Genomic DNA, 21,480 nt, shown 5'->3' with positions numbered 1-21,480 from the left:
AGTCGACTGAGACACTGGGTGGTATCCTGAACATAGGAAACATCAAAGCCTGCCCCACAGTGACACACTTCCTCCAACAAGGCCTTACCCACTCCAACAAAGCCACACCTTCTAATAGTGCCACTCCCTATGAGATTATGGGGGCCAATTACATTTAAACTACCATAGTCATGGTGTTATTTTTGTTGTTGTTATTTGGTTTTTGTTTGTTTTGTATTTTGTTTTTCAAGACAGGGTTTTTCTTCATAGCCCTAGCTGTCCTGGAACTTGCTCTGTAGTCCAGGATGACCTAGAACTCAGAGATCAGCCTGCCTCTGCCTCCCTAGTGCTGGGATTAAAGGTATACATCACCACCCCCTGGCTGGTCATAGTGTTTTATTACAGCAATAGAAACCCTAATTAGAAGAGCCATACACAAAAACAACCCTTTCCTTAGCTTTACCTTTAAAAGATCCTCCTTGTGTGCTCCATTTCCTTTCTGTGATAATTACCAAGCCAATACTAACTGACATGTAAGCAACTCCCTTCCTAGAAGGAGCCACTGACAACCAGTAATGCCTTACAGTGTTAAAGTGAGATTTAACTCTTCTGAACTGTTTCAACCAGCATTCTTTCTCTCGCTCTCCCCCACTTCCTCCTTCCTTCTCGCTATCTCCCGCCCTCCCCATTCTGTGTGTGTGTGTGGTGGATATCTATATGGGTACACATGGGTGTGTAGAGGCCCGAGGTTAGCCTTGGGAGACATTCCTCAGGAGCAGTCCACCTTGTTTTCAATCGGAGTCTTCCTTTTTTTTTTTTGTTTTTTTTTTTTTTTGTTTGTTTTTCAGGGTTTCTCTGTGTAGCTTTGTGCTTTTCCTGGAACTCACTCTGTAGTCCAGGCTGGCCTCGAACTCACAGAGATCCGCCTGCCTCTGCCTCCTGAGTACTGGGATTAAAGGCGTGCGCCACCACCGCCTGGCCAGTCGGAGTCTTTCATTGGCCGGGCTTTCCTATTACTAGGCTGGCTGGCCAGTGGGCTCCAGGGCTGCACTTGTCTCTGCCTTCCTAGCACTGACTGGGAGGCAGACCCAGCTTTTTCATGTGAGTCTTGGGTACAGAACCCAGTTAGTTCCTCATGCTTGTGTGGCAAGCCCTTGTGATCCCAGGCAACTGCTCAGCCCCCCTTTCTTTCTTGGACACCATAGCACTGGTATAACCTGGCTCACTCTAAGTTTCTACATTTCTCTTCACTTTAGGACTCTCAAGCATCCCAGGATCAGAAAACCTATTCAGTGGCCACGAGTAGAGAAGCAAGTAGCCAAACCTTTGCGTGGCCTAGGGCCGCCTGGCAGGTGCTCTCATTTCTAGAACAGGTCTGCTCTAGTTTTCTTAGTGTGTCCAACCACCTCATCCCTGGTGAGACACAAGGTCAAGAGCCACACCTTCTCAGGCCTCTCAGTTCTGAGGCGGGCTGGACTCCCTCACTCAGGCTCTCCCATGTGGTTGGCTGCAGTATGATGGCAGCTGGGGAGAGTTGTCTAGAAGCTTCCTCCATCACTTGCCTAGTGACCAGTCTTTCTCAAGTACAAAGCTGGGAACCACGGAGATTCTCCAGAGACAGGCAGGCTTTTCTAAACTAGTGCTGGAGGTTTCTGCAGCACATGTAGGCCGATTCTAACGAGTTAGGAGCAAGGTGCCAGAACCAGGCTATAATCCAGAGGAGCAGAACTGAGGCTCTGCATGTAGGAAACACAAAGGGGTCTGTGGACATGATTCAAAGCCAATAGTCCACTCTCTGGCCAGATGTATTTACATGCCCTCCATCATACAGCATCATGACTCCTCCCAGACACCACTCCATTTGATGCCTACCAGCTCAAGCCAGTGCCGCAGGACCTTGTCATGTGCCTTGGCCTCAGGGGCAGAAGTGGCTCCTTAGAAAAAGCAGCTACTTCTGGTCCTCACTACCCAAGGGGCTGTGACTGGGCTGTTTCACACACCCAGTGTGCACTGAGGACAGGGGCATGATGAAAGCTACTGTAGTCTTTTGTTTTTTTCCAAAAAGGAAGGAGGGAGGTACTGTGAGATCGCTCAGTGGTTAAAGGTACCTACCAGAAAGCTTAATGGCCCGAGTTTGATCCCTGGACCCACGTAGTGAATGAAGAAAACTGACTTCTGCAAGTCGACATCTGACTTTCACACACAAGCAACTCCCATATAAATCAATGCCATTTTCAATCATACATTAGCCTTTACTACCTTTATTTTTATGTGTGTGTGTGCCTGCATGTACCCCATGTGCCGGCAATGCTTACACAGGCCAGAAAAGCGTGTTGTATCTCTTGGAGCTGGAGTTAGAGGCTGAAGCGGTTTGAATGACTATGTCGTCTATAGGCTCAGATAGTTGAACACCGAGTCTCCAGTTGGTGGCGCTATTTGGGGAGGTAGTTCAGGCTTGCTGGAGGAAGTCTGTCTTTGGGGGTGGGATTTGAGAGTTCACAGCCCCACTCCACTTCCACTCTCTGCATGTGGATGGAGATGTGATCTCTCATCTTTCTGTTTCTGCTATCATGCCTGACGTTTGCTGCTATTCTGCCCACCGTAATGGACTCCTATCCTTCTGGATCTGTAAGCCAGCCCTTTCTTCCATACATTGCTTGTGGCCATGGTGTTTTATCACAGTGATAAAAAAGTAACTGATACAAAAGTAGTTGTGAGCTGCCCCTGTGGATGCTGGGAACTGAATTCAGGTCCTCTGCAAGAGCACATTAGCATGGACACAACAGACCACAGGGCCTAAAAACAAAGGGGACCAGAAATGGGTCCATATAGAAAAATAGAGACTTTTAATGAAGATGTCAAATCAGTACCATAGGGAAAATACCATCACAACAAATTGTCTGGAACAAGCTCGAGTGCCATAGGGAGAGACACAAACCATAACCCTTACTGTCACACAGTACACAATTAACATCAGCTGTATCATAGACCTGACTGTAAGAGCTACAGAGAAAGTCCTGTGACTGTATATTAGGTAAGAATTGCTTAGGACAAAAAGGCAGGAAGACAGGAAAAGAACACACTAATAAATTGACATTAAAATAGAACATTTTCGAGGCTAGCCATAGACTAGCTTTTATAAATCACCTAATAAAAGATTTGTGTAAACCTCCCCCAACAAAACTCAGTAAGAAATATGAGCCAATCACCCCAATGACCAGACAGAAGGTTAACCAAACTCCCTGCTACCCCACCCCAACCCCGCCCCTAGCAGGTTCTGGGTCAAAGTAGTCCTATCAGGGTGGAGCCGGCTGGGAGGACCAAACAGACTGGGAGTAAAGTGGGGGAAACTCTGGTGAAGGTCAGTGTTAGAAACGGTATTGATGTGGGAGGCACAAAATCAGGAAAAGCCAATGTGGTTGTCATCAGCCCAAGGACAAGAGACTCAGAATCTAGACAAGGAATCTAGAGGTCTGAGGAATGAGACCAACAGAGAGGAAGGGAACTGCATGCACATGACCCAGCAATTCTACTCTTCAGTACCTACTGGAAACCAATGTCATAGACTTGAGGGTAGATGTTCAAAGCAGTATTCTTCAGAGTGGCCATCCACAAAATAGAAACAATTACAGATTTCTACCAACTAGCAGACAGATGAAATGTGGCATAGCCACACACATTATATTTGTCACTAAATTAAGAATGACTAATATGCACTAAGCATGGGTGAATGTTAAGGTGCAAAACATCAAATGCAAGAGCATATTGGAGTCCACTGACATGGGCTAGATAACCTAAAATGCAGATCTACAGAGAGTATGAAGGGTCCTCTGGCTGGGGAAGAGTACATGGGAATGATTGATAAAGTGTTGGGGTTTTTTGTTGTTGTTGTTTTTTGTTTTTAAGAAAGGACCTCATGCATCACAGGCTTCAAACCCAAAATGTAGTATGTAGCTGAGACTGGCCCTGAACTCCTGACTTCCCTGCCTCCACTTCTTGAATGTCGGATTACAGGCATGTATCAATAAGGTGTGGTACTGGTGGGAAGTGAAACACAATGTCACTTCGTGACACTTTGGCAACATCTCATGACGGAAATACCACATAACTCAGCAATTTTACCACCAATATTTATTGAAGAAAAATGAAGTTATATGTCCACACACATTGTATATAAATGTTCACAACCATTTATTCATAACAACCCAAACTAAAAACAGCTGAGGTCCACACCAATAGGATAACAGCATCTTCATGTAACAGAACACTACTCTGAAGAAAACTGACTCAAGTAACATGTGTGCTTTTCACAGAGCCACGCTGAGTGAAACCACACACAAATAAAAGCCATACTGATTTCCCCTAATCCACAGCAACACAAAGCAGACAGCAGTGGCTGGGGCTGAGGGTAGATGGCTGGGAACCTACTCAAGGGACACGAGGTAACTTTGAGGATGATGGAAGTGTTCTCTATTTTGGTTGTGGAGAAAAGCCACGCAGGTGCATTTCTGTCCAATTCCTTAGGTGCTGTTTCCCCTTGGTGTTTCTGTTATATGTAAATTTTAACTCAGGAGAGCTGCTCTGAAAAAGAAATAGCTTGATTAGAACACACCATTGCCCTTGCTGAGGAAACAGCCGAGTTTGCCTGGTATCCGCGTGCTCACTGGCTCTCAGCAGCACATCAGTTTCGTAGAATGTGAGACCGCTATCCTGTGCAACTATCCTCTCTTACTCCTTTTAAGACCTGACGACACACGCCTACTCAAGAAGTGTTTGAAATCTGTTGCTGAGATAGTCTAGTCGTATACTGTTAGCAGGTCTGGCATTTACTATGAAGCCTAGGTTAGCCTCAGCAACCTAGCAACCCTCCTGTCTTAGATTCTTGAGTGTTGAAATTACAGGCATGTGCCGTTTATTCTTATGGTTGTTATACTGTATGTGAATCCCAATCTTTTGTTACGAACAGCAATCATCCACTCCCTATCTGTCCCCTATCAGCATAGCTTCACACACTCCTCCGCAAGATGAGAACTGAAGGTCTATCTGTGAGTGGAACAGACTGGGACAGCTCTTGTCTCACTGGAATGCAGCACTTTTTAGGGTACAGGGTCTTGTGTAACCCAAGCTGATCTCTGGCTATGCAGAAAGGGTGACCGTGAACGACTGATCCTTCTGCCTCCACTCCTAAGTGCTGGGATTAGAGGCGTGTGCTACTAGGCCAGCTAGTGACACTATTTTTAGCTGCTATGGTCCTTGTTCCTGGGATTTTTTGTGTTCTGGGTGCTTCTGGGAAGTTGGACTCACTAGAGTCATTGTTTCAGGACGAAGATAGAGATGTCAGTGCTCAGTCAAAGCTGAGTTTATTAAATGTGAAGAAGACAAAAGCCTGGAAGCAAAAGGACTTTTGCTTTGTCTGAGTGCCAAGCTCTGGGGGAAAAAGGGTTTTGAGGAATCTATTAGAGTAGGCTGTGCAGAATCAGTGTTGGAGCCTTGGCGAGTCAGAGTTGATTCCTTAACCAAAGAGGGGAAGGATTTATAACTTCACCAAGAGCAGTTTTCTCAATATTCAACAAGAGAAGTTGGACCTAACAGGAAGAGCAGTAGAAGAGATGTTGAGAGCCGGGCTGCACAGGTCTGAGGTCTCTTGGATACCCCACAGAACCATACTGCCAAGATTGGCCCAGAGCCCACAGATTTAAAGAGCGGCTCCTGCATTCCCTCTTGCCTCTTGAGTTAATCTGATGCTTGGCCAAGTTTTGAGAAATTACCGACTCACAGGAACCAAGAGGCACAGTGTTTAATATGCCTTTTCTCAGGGAACAGTTCAACTTGACAAACTAGAGCTCAACACTAGTTTGACAAACAAACTCAGCACGACACTAGAGCACAAGACCCCTTACTTAGCAAGTTGGGCAGTGGCTTCAGTAACATTTAGACTTCCACTGCCTCTAGACTGCTCCCCACACGAGATTGTGAAGTCTGTTTTGCAAATGAGTATTTTATGGGTAAGCCTAACAGCAGCACCAAGCATGAACATGGTAGAGAGTTAACTACAAGTAGATGGTCAGGTAGAACTCGAGAGGTGATGCATCGGAAAGGGGTTCATCAACAACTCTGCTTATCAGACCTCACAAACCCTTCAGCTCCTGTGCAGGAGACCAGCTAATCAAAGTCTGCATATAACCACCAAAAGCTACAGCCACAATGATGGCCAGAGTTGTCCATGAATGCATATGAAGACCTTAATTTTGCAAATGATTTTCCAGTTCTTTTGTCCAAACAAGTTGGCACTATTCCCGTCTAGTCCCAATACAGAGCAAGCAAGAGCTGCTTACATGCAGTTGTTCAACCAGACCAACTCCAAATGAGGTCAGGGTCTTAACAAAGACTTCAGAAATATCCAGGCACAAAAAGTCAGAGAGAAAACATTCCCAAGGTAGAGATGCCCGAACCTGTGCCTTCCAGGACAATAGCTACTGGTCGCTTAACTGCTGAGCACTGAAAACAGGGTTGGTTCCAAATAGATCCCAAAGATGAAAGGAAAAAAAAAAAAAAAAAAAAAAAAAAAAAACCTAGTTATCTATCAGTAGGGGACTTATCAAATTGATTACATGGTAAGGTGGATCTGCATATCTGAACAGTCTAGGGCAGTTTATGGTTTGTGTTCTAACAGGACCTGAATATCTGGGTGGTGAATAACCTTAGACTTCTTTTTTTTTTTTTTTTTGAGACAGTTTCACTATGTATCCCTGGCTGGCCTGGACCTGGCGATATAGACCAGGCTTGCTGTGGGATGGTCTGTATGTCAAATTTGTTGCTGATTGGTCAATAAATAAATCACTGATTGGCCAGTGGCCAGGCAGGAAGTATAGGTGGGACTAGGAGGAGAATAAAGCTGGGAAGTGGAAGGCTGAGTCAGAGAGACACTGCCAGTCGCCAAGATGACAAACAGCATGTGAAGATGCCGGTAAGCCACGAGCCACGTGGCAAGGTATAGATTTATAGAAATGGATTAATTTAAGCTGTAAGAACAGTTAGCAAGAAGCCTGCCACGGCCATACAGTTTGTAAGCAATATAAGTCTCTGTGTTTACTTGGTCGGGTCTGAGGGGCTGTGGGACTGGCAGGTGAGAGAGATTTGTCCTGACTGTGGGCCAGGCAGGAAACTGCCTCCTGAGTGCTGAGACTGAAGGTGTGTGCCACCACACCTGACCTAACACTAAACATCTCAGGCATTACAGAGCTACCAAAGGCTCATGATACACAGTTCTTTGATATTTTCCTGAAGTTGTTTTACACTAAGGCCAACACTATGCAGCTACTGTTCAGTTAATGTCCTGGTCACTCGGCTCCTAAAGGACCAAATAAATTAGAAATATTAAAAACTCAAATTTATTTTACTGGGAAGGTATTTTTTTGGTTATATTCTATCTGAATCCCACAAAATAGTGAAATCAAGAGCTCACAGAAAATATTATTAGGAGTCTGACAAAATTTTAAGTTCTATATTAAGTACTGAAGACATTTTTTTTTTTTAAAAAAAAAAGCATTTTATGTGAAATATATAAACCTAGGGTCCTTTGCCATCTTGGGATATATATCTCAGGGTTAAGTTTCTACTGTTTTCACAGGTCATTCTGGAGCAATCTGTTGTGTTGCCAGGGATGTGCTATTAGACTAGGTCATCAGGAGGTCTCCTTGACCCATACAGCTACCCTGAGGTTGCTGCTCCTCCCAGAAAGCCTTTCTGTCCTTTGCTCAACAGCAAAGATCATGCAGCAGCACCTGTAGCCTTCTGGTCCTTCTCCAGAGCAGAACCTAAGCTTTTTTGAAGAGCAATGTCACTAGGACCACAGGCTCACATGGATGTGGACGAGAACCCAAACCAAGCAGTCCCTTTACTTTCTGTTGTCAAGATTTGAAGTCAGGCACAATGGAAGGGGCATGGAAAATGAACCCAAGACAAAACTCTCAAGTGTTTCAAGGTACAGGTTGGCACTCACTAAGCAAGGGCCACAGCAACAGAAGCTAAAGCAATGGGGCTTCAAGAGAAGTCCAACTCAGCCAAGCTGGAGTGTTAAGTAACTCTGTGTTCCTCACTCTCTAGCTAGCAGTTAGTGCTGCCGATATTTGCAGCCCTAAGGCATTATGACCCTGAAGCAACTGCCATGTATTCATGTCTGCCTTTGTTCTCAACCCTCTATCCGACCCCCACCTCAATTCATTTTCAAATGGAAGGTCCTTATTTCTGGTTCTTTAGGACATTCCTGGCATAATCAGATTTTCCCAGGCAGTCAACCTTTCAAGATAGACAGAAAGGACAATGAGTTGTCCCAGGAGCTCTCTATCCCTTTCTACTGTTGCTAGCTTGCCTTCCTAGACAGAGTGAAGGCTGACTTTGTCTACTGTCCATATCCCTTTACCCATACTCTCCAGAGCTATGAATCATCTACCTATTCTTAAAGACCTACTCATGCTCCCATTTCTTCTGAGTCTATGTCTCTGAGTCATATTACATAGTAACATACCTGCTACAGCTTATTACTCTCTAGCATGCAATGGTAACTGAAATTAGGCTCCTAGAGGCCAGCTGTCTTTCATTACTATGTTCCTAGTTCCAAGACAGCATGAAATCAAAAGCTGCTCAATGAAAAGTTGCTCAAATAGCACTCTTGCTAACTGGTGAGAATGGAAATCAGAACCCACGATGCTCCGTTATTCCATGGCTTCTTTCAATACACCAGTTAAGATCTCAGATTTTTATCATCACACTTCATGGTAAACATATTAACAAAAATCATATAAATGGGTACAAATGTTTTTGTTTAATATAGCAACATTTATGTATACCACATATCTGACTTTGAATACACATACCTTCTTATTTAATACAAGAGCCCTGGTATCAGAAGACCAAGGCAAGGCACAGAATAAAATCCATGGCCAGAGATGCCTAAGACTAGGAGATTCAGCCCCAAAGCCTAGTTTCTTAATCACTTCACTACAGAACCCAATGGTGTTTATATCTTAAAAACTGCTTCCAAAAATAAAGGCAAGTTATGAAACAAATGAAGTCTACAAAGTGTGACTGCACACTCATAGGGTGTCCCTCCCAACAGTGTTCTAGCTGCATTTCAATGATAACATTAAAGGTTTATATCGGGTATTTCAAAGTACATCTTTACTTATTATAGTCATGGAAATACAAAAACACCTTTGTCCATTACGGTAAGCTAATGAGAAATTTTCACAATTTTGGATCTAGCTTTGTTATTATGGGTAAAAATAAAATAAAGAGGCCATAACATCAATTAAAGCATGCCAACTTTCCAGCATTCAAATATGTTTATTGTAATGCACTGTCAACTTAAAGACATAAGGTAGGACATGACAACTTCCTTTGAGAGTATTCTTATTTTCTACTTCTAAAGAACAGAGTTTAACAAGATCTTTTGGAATTTTTATTTATTAAAATATCAATGATGAATTGTTCTGTTTCTTTTTAGATCACACTAATAAAAGCTGTTCCTAATACATTTTCTCTGTTTCTTGTGATCAATGCTTCCAGGGCCTTATTTAACAACAACAACAACAAAATACTTTCTAATAGAGAAAATTAAGAGATATTCTAGAAGAGTTGTGGAAACCAGGAGCAAATCAATAGAGGTAAATATTGTGATTTTCAATCAAAGAAGTCCACATAGCAAGTCATCTGCAAAAAAATGCAATGAACTGTTGCTCAGTGCCACTAAGTCCCATGTTCCTATTGTTTCTCCTAGACCAGTCTCCTAACTATACTATGTACACCCAAACACTCTAACAAGATGACAACCAAACTCTGAGACAAGCTCTCATTTTGCAGTTCAGGCTGGTCTCAAACTCACTGTGTAGCCCAAGCTGGCTTCAGACGTGTGACCCTCTGCCTCTGCCTCAACCCCTTGGGTGCTGGGATTCCAGATGTGCACGTCCTTGGCTAATGAAGGAAACATTTCTGGTGCCACAATTACTGCTGACAAAAGGCAGGCAGTTATGAAGTTTCCCAAATAAATGATTGGTACATGTCAACTCCAACATACTAAATCAGAAATGTCTCCTCAGTGACAGGAGAATGTCACTTCCGTCCAATTTTGAGATGGTAAGGCCATAGGGGCAGAGCTAAGAAACACACCACGTTAATAAATGCTACAGTATCACATTCTTCATTTTTTTTTTTTTTTTTTTGGTGGGGATGTTAGTTCATGTCAACTGCTCTTTGCTTCTCCATAAACAAAGAGACCAAAACAAAACAAAACAAAACAACAACAAACTACCTTATTTTCAGCCACTGGTCAAAAAATGAAGAGTTTGAACATCCAATGACACACCTGTGAGGACATTGACTGTGCATATTAAACTAAATATTAACATTTCTGGTGTTCAAGGCCTTTTATTTCTCACAGAAAGTTAACAAACTTAGGTGATCAGGTATTTCCCATTTAAGACAGAACTCTAATTAAAAAATGCCATTTCCTAGCTTAAGCACCACATTTAGAGAATATGGTATAAAGTACTGGGTACAGTCTCACCAAAACTGTTTTCTTAATGATTTCAGAATGTGAATCACCACCAGGAGTACGCCACGCAGCAGCTAGTCAGACTCAGCAGCAGATGTGGGAGGAAGGAGCGGACAGTGAAACAGGGAACCACAGTCACACCACCGCTAAGAAAAGACCAAGTTACAGATTTCAGGAAAAATAGGAGAATGGGCTCCAAAGCACTGACATACTAGTCTTTTTAAGTCAAGTTAAAGTATCTGTACAGTGAGTAACAAGGGACATTTCACGTTTCATCTCTCACTGTCAGTGAATACCTAGTTTACACCAGGGTAAACCAAACCCACAGAAAATGGCCGAATGCACCAGAGCACCCACCACGAGCAAAGGTCATTGATGACAACAGCATCATTTGCCTCTAAGTCACTTTGTATGCTCTGGACGATCTGAGTTGGTTTAGATGGAAACCTCCTTTGTGAAGCATAAGGCTATCTGGGTCATATGGTCAATATAAAGTGCAGCTATAAGTCAGACCACAAGCACAACTACTCTTGAATTTTGAGTTACATGCTTTGCTCACCATTAGCTTACTGTTGGGGAAATCCCCTCACCTCACTCAAGTCAGTACAGAAAAGTAGGTCCTATTTACACTGAATTCATGATCCTTCTCACTGAGAGGAATATACATATGTCTTACTGTAACATACTAAAATGATTGCTTTTGTTTGTTTTTTTTGAGACAGGCTAGCCTAGAACAACCCAGGCCAGCCTGGACCTTGTGGCAATCCTCCTACCTCAGTTTCCTGAGGAGTGTGGGCAATGAGTGCTCTGAAACCTCACCGTACCCAGACTTAGAACCCAGTCTGAGATAAGGTCTGGAAAGGCTTGCCATCTCGGACAACTCATGAGGGTGGAAACAGCTTCACTGTATGTACTGCAGCTATGCTGAGGATCATCCTTGGTTATTCTGGGCTACATCCTAGTGTCTACATGGGTGAAAACCAGAGTAACTATGTAACATTTAAGAATGCAGAAGACTTGCACTGGAAAGCCCAGGCCTATACACTCCCACAGTCAACGTGAGTTGACCACTGTGGTTTCTGTTGTCACACACACCAAGTCAGTAAGAGACCACTGCTTATTTTAGTCACAGACATTCTTCTTAAAACAATCTTACAGTCTGGCTTATAACTAGGTTTGAAAAATCATTATGTCTATTTCTCTAGAAAGGAGTCAAAGAAAGAGAATTGGTTTTCTAAAGAGAATAGTGCTTCTCTTAAATATCCTAGTAAAGAGGAAATAAACAGCCAGATTAAAGTAGAATAAAAATTGGCAGAAAGTTCCCTATGGACAGAGCAGCATTAGAGAAATTCAAGCATGTACCTCCTTCTCAGCATACGCGTGACCTTATCTGAAGAGCATTTACGAAGATTCTAGAGGGTGATGACTGGCTGGATAAGTGAGGATCCCACTGTGATTCTGTCTCTATAGTAGTTACTGTCAGTAGTTTCAGCTGAATATTCAAATAGATAATATAATTTTATGATTGATGCTACTCAGTGTCTGCATACAGACTGATAAATATTATAAACAGTGTTATAAAGTATCAGTTATAGAACATTCCCAGAATAGTAACTTTGAACAGAAACTGAAACATCTGCTTTCTTCTATTTCTAAATTATTCTTTATAGGAAATCATTACAGACAGAATTTAAAGTAAAAATGCCAACTTTATAAAATCTGAGGGGGAAAAAAAAGTTGTTTTAATGGAGTTCAGTAAATACTGTCCAGACAGGCACAGCCTGCCGGTGTCCTGGACACAGCAGTACTGGCCTCTAACACCGCAGGAGCTTGGAGGCAGCAGCCACGGCAGAGAAGCCATCAAGAGTGCTGGAGGACATGTGAAGGAAGGCGAACTTAGGCTGAGACGTCCAAGAAGTTGAGCTTGGCACAAAGCAGGTCACCTTCCAGGGGAATATAAACATTCATTACCATAGCTGCTCTCCAAGAGAGAAGCCAGCGGAAGTAATTCTTACCACGACAATACACCAGTAGTAGAAAGCAAAGTGATTATTCACATTCTAAGAGCTCTTCCTTGGGGAAAATCAGAGGAGAGAGGAAAGTGTACAAACTGAAAGATAAAATAGGTTGAGATTTCATATAACAACAACAACAACAACAAAATTAAGGTAAGAAAATTTCACTTGAGGGAAAAGTAACTTCCTACACCTGGACAGAAAAAAAAAGCAGCTACAGAGCTGTGCTGGCAGCTGTCCCTCCCACTGAGGTTCTGGTGTCTGACCACTGTCCCCAACAGGTAGACCACAGTGTAACTGCAGGAAAGTAGTATCTAGCCTACAACCACAGGAAAACAATGCAAGTTCATTGCATGATCTGGACAAATCCCCCCCCCCCCCCTCTGCCTCCTGCCCTTTGCCCTTTTGAAAAAGAGGAAGCAGAAGCAATGGGGCTGGGACCAAGTGAGGGGAGAGCAGCAGCATCGGAGAAGCACATACTTCAACACCCCGACAGCTCAGCCGGAAGCAGGATTGTGCAGCCTGGACCAGACCAGGGAAACGACATTCTCCTGAGGAACCCAAACGTGAAACCTACTTAGTGATATTCTGATAGTATTTAAAAAAGACATACACTGTTGCAGTCCTCATAGCTAAACTTTCAGTATTCTTAACCATCAGATGTATTTTGGGGGAATATTTATTCACATAATTTTGCTTAATACAGTTCTTTCTACAAAGACTGAATTTAAAAGTATCCACAACATTTTCAATTACAGTAACAACACATTAATAAATTATAAATTAACAAAATCTTTATATTTGCTTAAAAATCATTTATCAAATGCTAACTTCCAGATTATCTGGAAAACTAAAGATGCAAGTTGCTAGAAATCTGGCATCCCAATTAAATTCTGATTTTTAAAAGTATATAAAATGTCCCTCAAATTACTACAAGTCCCACTGCAGACGCGTTTATTTCACCCTTTTCATAAGGTATTAAGTTTACAGCTCGCTAAACATTTCACCAAACATGGGAAACCTGCCTGGAAATGCAAAGCACAATGACATAGTTACATGAAAGGAAGAAAAGATCCCTGTCAGGACAGTCACTGCGGCCCCAGCACGAAGAAGACCTGCAAGTCTGGACTTTTCAAAGTTGCATAGCTGCAAGATGGTCACTGCTAACAAGCTATTGCGCAGTTTTATTTCAAAAGAAACAATGTATTTCAGAAACTGCAATTCAGTAGACACTTCTACATTTAATTAACTAAAATGTAATTATGTAACTTGATTTACTCTTTGGATGGCATTTTTATAATATTAAACCTTTAATTCAAACTACTAACATATTTTAGCTCTCCTACCCAGAAATCTATTTTTCACACATGGGGGAAAAAAATGGAAGAACTTAAGATTATACTCTCCATTCATAGAATATTATTCGGTTTTGATTACATTTCTTGGTTTCACATTGAGGAGTTTGTAAGAACTAAATTGGGTGGTTTTCAAGTTAAGAATAGGTGAATGTAGAAGCATTATGTTGGAGAAAATAAAAAGTCCCCAAACTAAAAACAAACAAACAAATAAAACAAATACAATAAAACAGCAGCTCTACAGAACTTAATAAAAAGTAAATCAACTTTGAAATTAGTTAACTTTGGCGTCTGAATACAAAATGTTTATCAGTATCATCTATGCAGTGACTAGTACAGGATGTGCAGCATTTTCAAAATCCCTGTGTGTCCCTTATATGCAAGTTTGGTACACTGAGTTCTGTGGTTCCTGTCCATCTCTGGATTACCGAGTGTCACAGAACTCAGTTCCTGGCTGAGTAAGCCTGCAGTTTTCATTTTTTTTTTTCCAGAGACAGATCTTCAAATCTTCTAGATTTCTCAAGCATCTTGAAAAGACAAGAAAACCTGCATAAAAATAAATTATTCTAAGTCATGATCAATCATAGTAATGCAAACAGAAATACAACACCCACTTCCCCATGAAGAGTGCTTTATTACTGTAGCCTTTTATACCACCCTTTTTACTTCAGAAATTTACAAAATTATTATTCTGTAGAACAAATTAAGAAACAGCATGACAATAAAAGCTTAACATAGTATAAAAAAATCAGCAAAAACTTAAGTCATTCCTTTTCCACAGTAAGTGCTTAAGTACACACATGAACACATATACATACACCCTCTCAAACTTAAAATCATCTCCCCAAATAAAAGCAGTAAGCAACTTCATAATTAATCAAGACTGTGCATATTCATGTCTCTATTTTGGGTTGGTAACTATTAAATTCTTATGCTACAGATATAATGCAAGGCCTTGCTACTTAAAAAGACTCCTTAAAGCTTTTGGAAACAGACTCCATTGGTTTGGATTTCTGCAGGCAGATATGTAGAAAGATCAACTTATCCCATGTAAGTTTGTCTCAAAGCACAGGTGCCATGTGCAGAAACACTCCTAACGAGGAAGGACTAAGATGTTAAGAAAACAAATGTTGTCTGAGCTTAAAAAGATGTGCTGGTGACTATGAGATAGGATGTGTTCCAAAATCCCATGAGCTCACTGTAACATCAAAAGAAAAAAGTTCAGTGATGAGACCATGAAAGAAAAAACTGTTTCTGCTGTGATCTTGGTGTTTGCTAATCTCCATCACAGCAGCATCAGAGCCTTTCCTGGCCAATGACCTCTCTTCTGTCATCCAAGGACATCTGAGGAATGATCATCGAAGACATTGTCTCTGGCACCTTGATCTGGACTTTCCAATGTGCAAAACTCTGAGCAAAGATTTTGCTCATCATCAGCCACCTCAGGTACTTTGTTAGGCTATCTTGACTGCACTAGTACAGACTAAAAGGAGCATATTTATATGCAGGTTAAAGATTTAGGGATAGATTTTGGCATGTGAAACACTAAATTAAAAATTCCCCCCTTTTTGTGTAGGTCAGGCTGACCCAGAACTTCTGCCACCATGCCCAGCAAAACCTTCATTTTATTAGCACTACTTTTTAGTATTTCTTTTAAAATGTTTCAGTAATTTCCCCTAACTGTGTTGACCCAGACACAGGACAACACTTGACAGTATGGCAAAGCATCCTCGCCATCAGAAAATGTTTTCAGGTTGGGGATACAGCTCAGTGGCAGGGCATCACCTAGCCAGAACAGAACTTGAAGTTCAAGTTCTGAAACAACAACAGGAAACTTTACTGGGGCTGTGGATGTACCCCAGTGTAAACTGCTGGTATGTACAAGATCATGGGTTTGATTTCCAACATCATAAAACAAAACCAATAAAGATCTCTACCTTTCTAATAGTAAACTAAAAACACTGATGCACACACATGTGCCCTGATACAACCTCACTACATCCCACTGCTCTGCACCAGAACGCCTGCTATCCCATTTGTACTTAGGGTCTTTCAGCACCCCAGTCTCCTAGGGCCTTTGCTTTCTCATGTACCCTGCTGTAGTTCTCACTGCTGAATCTGTTACCCTTAAGTTACCCTCATCAATGCTGCAACCACATTTCTTGAGTACATCACCTCAATACCTAGACTTCTAAGCTAAAGAGCAAGAGATACTAATTACATCATTTATTTATTGTCTGTGGAGGCGGGGCCCATGTGTGGAGGTCAGAGAGCAACCTATGGGAATTGATTCTCTCCTACTATGCGGGTCCCAGGGATAGAACACGGGTTATCAGGCTTGGTGACAGGCACCGTTACCCATTGTTCTAGTTAGGGTTATCATTGCTGTGATGAAATACCATGATCAAAAGCAAGTTGAGGGAGAAATAGTTTTTTGGCTTACACTTCCACATCACTGTTCATCATCAAAGGAAGTCAGGACAGGAACTCAAACAGGGCAGGAACCTGGAGGCAGGAGCTAATGCAGAGGCCATAGAAGGGTGCTTTCTTATAGAACTAGGACTACCAGCACAGGGATGGCTCCACCCTCAATGGGCTGGACCCTCTCACATCAATCACTAGTTAAGAAAGAGCCCTACCGGCTTGCCTATAGCCTGATCTTCTGGAGGCATTTTCTCCCTCTTTTCTGCTGGCCCTAGCTTGTGTCAAGCTGACATAAAATTAGCCAGCACATACACCAAGCACCTAGAGATTATTCAAGGATGGCAGAGAACAAGACCCCAGAACAACACTCCCAACTTCTAGTCACAGTTGCTCACTAAGTCTACAGCTGGCTAGTCTTCTCACCTTCATCATGAGTCTTTCAGTTCTCTGAAGCATTGCAAGATTAGCTAAATGCTTCATACTTAAAGATGGCAACTAAGTTAACCTCATTTTTTTCAATGCTAAATGACGCCTTACATTAATTTACCTTATGGGACATATATTAAAGAAAAATATAGTCACGGTTTACCTTTAATTCACTAAGCATTTTCAAATAAACTACCTCTGCAGAATAAAACCACTCTCCATTTAGTACTGCAAGGTGATACATGTATGAGCTGGGTGCAAACTGGCACCACAAACCACGTGTCCTCCACGTCACCTTTCCCATGGCTCTAACTTCCTTATCTGAGTACTGAGCAGCTTACTCTCACTTCAAGCACATAGCAGACAGGAAATGACTCCAGCACATCAGACTTGTGAATGACTGGAATTGTATTACCTGAGAAAACACCTGGGGCAATGCTTAAGCATGTAGATTAAATTCTGTGCAATCTGGACTTGAAGTAAATGACATGCAAAAAAAGCTGTGCATATGCAATATAAATACTCTGAGGAGTATGGTACAACTTGCTTTTTACAATCATGGGACTTAACCTCTCTCTCTGACCCTTAAAGAATTCTTCCTAGAAGATGTGGTCATGATTTGTACCTCACTGTTTGTTTGTTTCCTCCCAGTAGTAAACTGTAATTAAATAAACAAGTATGTTTTTTAAGTAGCAAGGGTATTGTAGTTATTCAATACCTAACTCTATTCAAGAATCAAGAACAGTTACTTTTCTTTTTTTTTTTTTTTTTGGTTTTTCGAGACAGGGTTTCTCTGTGTAGCTTTGCGCCTTTCCTGGAACTCACTTTGGAGACCAGGCTGGCCTCGAACTCACAGAGATCCGCCTGGCTCTGCCTCCCGAGTGCTGGGATTAAAGGCGTGCGCCACCACCGCCCGGCTAAGAACAGTTACTTTTCATGTATTTGTTTTGCTGTTGTTTTGGGAGTGGTTTTGGTGCTTGTGACAGTTAAGTCTGTGTTCTAACCCTGAACAAGACTCTTAGCCTCCTTAGTATAGCTTTAAATGTGAGTTTTTATATAGTAGTCTTGCAAAATACCTAGGAAACATATACAGACATGCACACAGAAACGTGCCTCAGTGAGTAAATGGATGGATAACAATGAAAGCTGAGGTAGCTTGAGAGGTAGCTCAGCAGCAAAGGTGATTGCTTCAGAAACAAGTTCAATTACTGGGGCCTCCATGGTCGAAGGCCAGAACTAATTCCTCAGGCAGGTTGTCCTCTGACCTCCACACACACGCCAAGGCTTGTACATGATCACATGCAGTAGCAAGTGCAGACACACACACACACACACACACACTAAAAAAGGTGAAAAAAACTGAAGATGAAATAGTAATTCAAAATAATAGTTTATAAATCAATTAAAACAAAAAAAGGGACAATTACCCATAACACAGGAATCTGATGCTTAATCTGAAGGGTGCTCTGGACAAGATCTATTTACTTCAAACCATTCATCTATGCAGCTAGAAAAGAACAAAACCAGAAAAGTATAAATCCTATGTATAATGAGATCCCAACAGTCATAATAAAAACATCTACTACTTGACTTTTAGTGTCTTTGGAAAACAATCAGTATTTTTAATGATCACACCTGACAAATACAGTAAAGGATGTTAATTATATTTCAGTTATTTTACATTATTAAGGGGGGAAATCCTCGAACAATTATGCTATGACATACTTTCAAATTTAAAAAGAGTAACTATTACCTTAAAGAACTACCATTTCATTAATATTCAAAAGTTAGAAAAAAACATTTCCTTTTCAAAATAGTTACACACAGGCCTGTTTAGCTTGTCTAGCAATGTAATAAAAAGCTTTAAAATTTTAATTCTTGACAATAATGCTTAACATTTAAAATTTCGTGTTTATATGTAATTATTGACCCTTTAATTCACCCTGCTCTGCAATCCATATATACACAGACAAAGATACCCTGATCTATTTACATTTATAGAGCATTCATGGTCTTACTGGAAATTATGTACAGGGTACATATATTTATTCTCTTTCTTTGGGTTTGTGTATGTATATGTATGTGCATGCCTATATATGTATTTGTGCATACATGTGGAAGCCACACACAACCTAGGAGGTCATTCCTCAAGTGCTTCTCACCTTTTTTGTTAAAACCAAACAAAACAGGGCTTGTCAGTAGCCCAGAATTATCTAAGTAGGTTCGTGAGGCTAGCTGTCCAGTGAGTCCCAGGGATGCACCCACCTCCACCTCCTCAAGCATTGAGATTGCAATGGCTTGTCACCACAGCAGCTTTTCTGTGTGTGTTCCAAGGACTGAACTCAGGTCCTCATTCTTACAAGAGAAGCATTTTAGTGAGCTATCTTCGCAGCTCATAATTATTCCTAACATAGATTAGCAATGTCCAATGCAGTAGTTATTTAAATTCATTAGCTTAATTAACAACAGAGTCCAGTTTCTCAGCCCCATTTCAAGTGCTCTCAGTAGTGACGTGTAATGGCTGCTCCACTGTTGGACAGATGTAACACATTTCCCTCATTGTACAAAAAAACCCAATTGTACACATTGTTCCTTCATTTTCTCAAATTCACAGAGCTGTGGCAAACGATAACATCAATGTCTTCAAAGGACAAGTAACTTGGGCAGCAGCCTATGAGTACTAAAGCAGGATTCAAACTTCTCAGAGTTCTCATTGGGGGCACATGTTAATTTCTGTATGCTCATATAGCCAGGTGAGCTAGTATCCTGACAGGGCAAATGAAAAGATGTTATTGGTAGTTCTATAGGTGAAAATAGAAAAAAAAGGTAAACTATCTCAATATCATGTCTTCCAAGTGACTGAAAAAAGCAACTCCTGCTACCACTGCAATATTTACTCTAAATATCATACCCTAATTTGTTTACATGTTTTTAGTCTGGTCTCTACCACTGCACCCTAAAAAACTCATCTACAAAGATACATCTCAAAACAAAATGTACAGCTGTAGTTACACTCACAGTACATTTGAATACTACTTACGCAGTCTAAAATGGGTTCTTACTTTATATCCATGTCATCTAGGCTCATCATGAGAAGGCCAATAACTCACTCCAGATCCCATCTCATCAAACTAGTATCAACTCACATAGTTTCTATTGTAAACTATCTCACTGGTTGTTAAGACTGTGATAGCCCTTTCTCTTAGCAGCTCCAACAGGAAATCAGTATTCTGAATTTTATTCTCAGGCATTTTCTTACCGCATAACTATAGAGGCATGTATTCTAAACACACACAGTATTGCCCCATGTCTAAAAATCTAAATTAGTGTCACCACAAATATTATGCCTTATTTGCCTTCTTTGTAAGTGCTTTTAAATTTGTATTCCATTATGTATGTATAGCACACGGACTTGATGCCACAAGCCTATAATCCGAGCTGCTTGGGTTACTGAGGCAGGCAGGAAGATTATAGGTTTAAGGCCAGCCTAGAAAACTTGATGAGATCCTGTTTCAAAATAAATAATGACAAAAAGTATATCACAATTTTCTGATTTGTTCTTTTACTATAGATATTCCCAATTATCTATGAACAGTCTCTGAAAGGTCACACAAATTATAAATTAATCTTGTCACTAATTACAGTTTGAACTGGCATTTTAGAGAGTCACAGTAAGGCTTTCTCACATCCTGGTTTAGATGCTTTCTTTCCTCCTGGTCTTAATTTTGGGCAGTGGCTGCTCTCTAGACTTCTTCTGCAGCACAAACTTGAGAACAGAATGACTGACTTAGAGCATATACATTGTAACTAGAGCTGCTTAGCAACCACATCAATCCTCTTTACTGAACTACATTTTCAAAAATCTTTTATCATAAGTTATATGTAGGGTGTGGGGTGTGTGTGTGTGTGTGTGTGTGTGTGTGTGTGTGAGAGAGAGAGAGAGAGAGAGAGAGAGAGAGAGAGAGAGAGAGATTGATTTGGTGATTATGTGCTGGCAAGAGCCCACAGGAGTAAGTTCTTTCTTTCTACCTAACGGTGCTGGAGATCACACTCAGGCTGTCAGACTTGGGGTGAGCACTTTGACCCACTGAACTACCTCACTAGTCACAATTTTTTCTTTGTATTTTTCAATGTTCTACAGTTTTTTTCTTACAGATTTTCAAGAAGCTACTATTATTCAGGTACCTCAGTTACAACATATATATTCGGGGTGGGGTCAGGCATCTGAAACAAGATCTTGCTATGTGGATCACAAATTAGACATCTTTCTGCTTCCACCTCCTAAATACTGGTGCTGTTTAATGCTTTTTTAATAACCCTTTCCACAAAAATATAAACTTAAAATAACAAGGTTTGATGGTAAAAAACAGATTAAAGGCAGACCACGCAACATAATTTGTTAACAGAACAATGACACGTTCATTTCTAATAAATACTGTACTTTTTGGAATGTTATGAGTTTATTGCCATATATAATTAAAAAGAATCCAGACTGATAGGCCATGAAGACAAAAGCCAATGCACATAAAACTGAGAACTCTGACTTGGGCTCCTTTGAAACACATAGCCTGAAGGGATACCTACAGGGCCATGGGGGATGAGTGCCCTTCAACACTGCATTACTGCATGGCTTGTTGTAGTTGTGTGTTCTCCTCTGCAGCTGTACAAAGCAGCACTTAGGGTGCGAGAAAAGGTATCACCTGGACCAGACTATTACCATGTCATTATG

General features: G+C 41.2%; 1 protein-coding gene across 1 annotated transcript in view; it reads right to left on the bottom strand.

The window, feature by feature from the left end:
* Nucleotides 1-6,686: 6,686 nt before the first annotated feature.
* The window catches only part of Znrf2 (zinc and ring finger 2), a 78,636-nt gene continuing 63,842 nt past the window's right edge, over nt 6,687-21,480 (bottom strand). Inside the window, exons 4-5 of the mRNA XM_052719707.1 lie at nt 18,179-18,258; nt 6,687-14,447 (exon numbers count right to left, since the gene is read on the bottom strand). Coding sequence (XP_052575667.1) covers nt 18,201-18,258 — 58 coding nt within the window. The 3' untranslated portion in view covers nt 6,687-14,447; nt 18,179-18,200. The remainder of the gene's footprint in view (nt 14,448-18,178; nt 18,259-21,480) is intronic.

The sequence above is a fragment of the Peromyscus californicus genome, unplaced genomic scaffold, assembly GCF_007827085.1.
Source record: "Peromyscus californicus insignis strain IS unplaced genomic scaffold, ASM782708v3 Scaffold_6__1_contigs__length_162567912, whole genome shotgun sequence".
NCBI classification, from domain to species: domain Eukaryota; kingdom Metazoa; phylum Chordata; class Mammalia; order Rodentia; family Cricetidae; genus Peromyscus; species Peromyscus californicus.
Note: the sequence above shows the minus strand (reverse complement) of the source record. Positions and strands in the feature narration are given on the sequence as shown.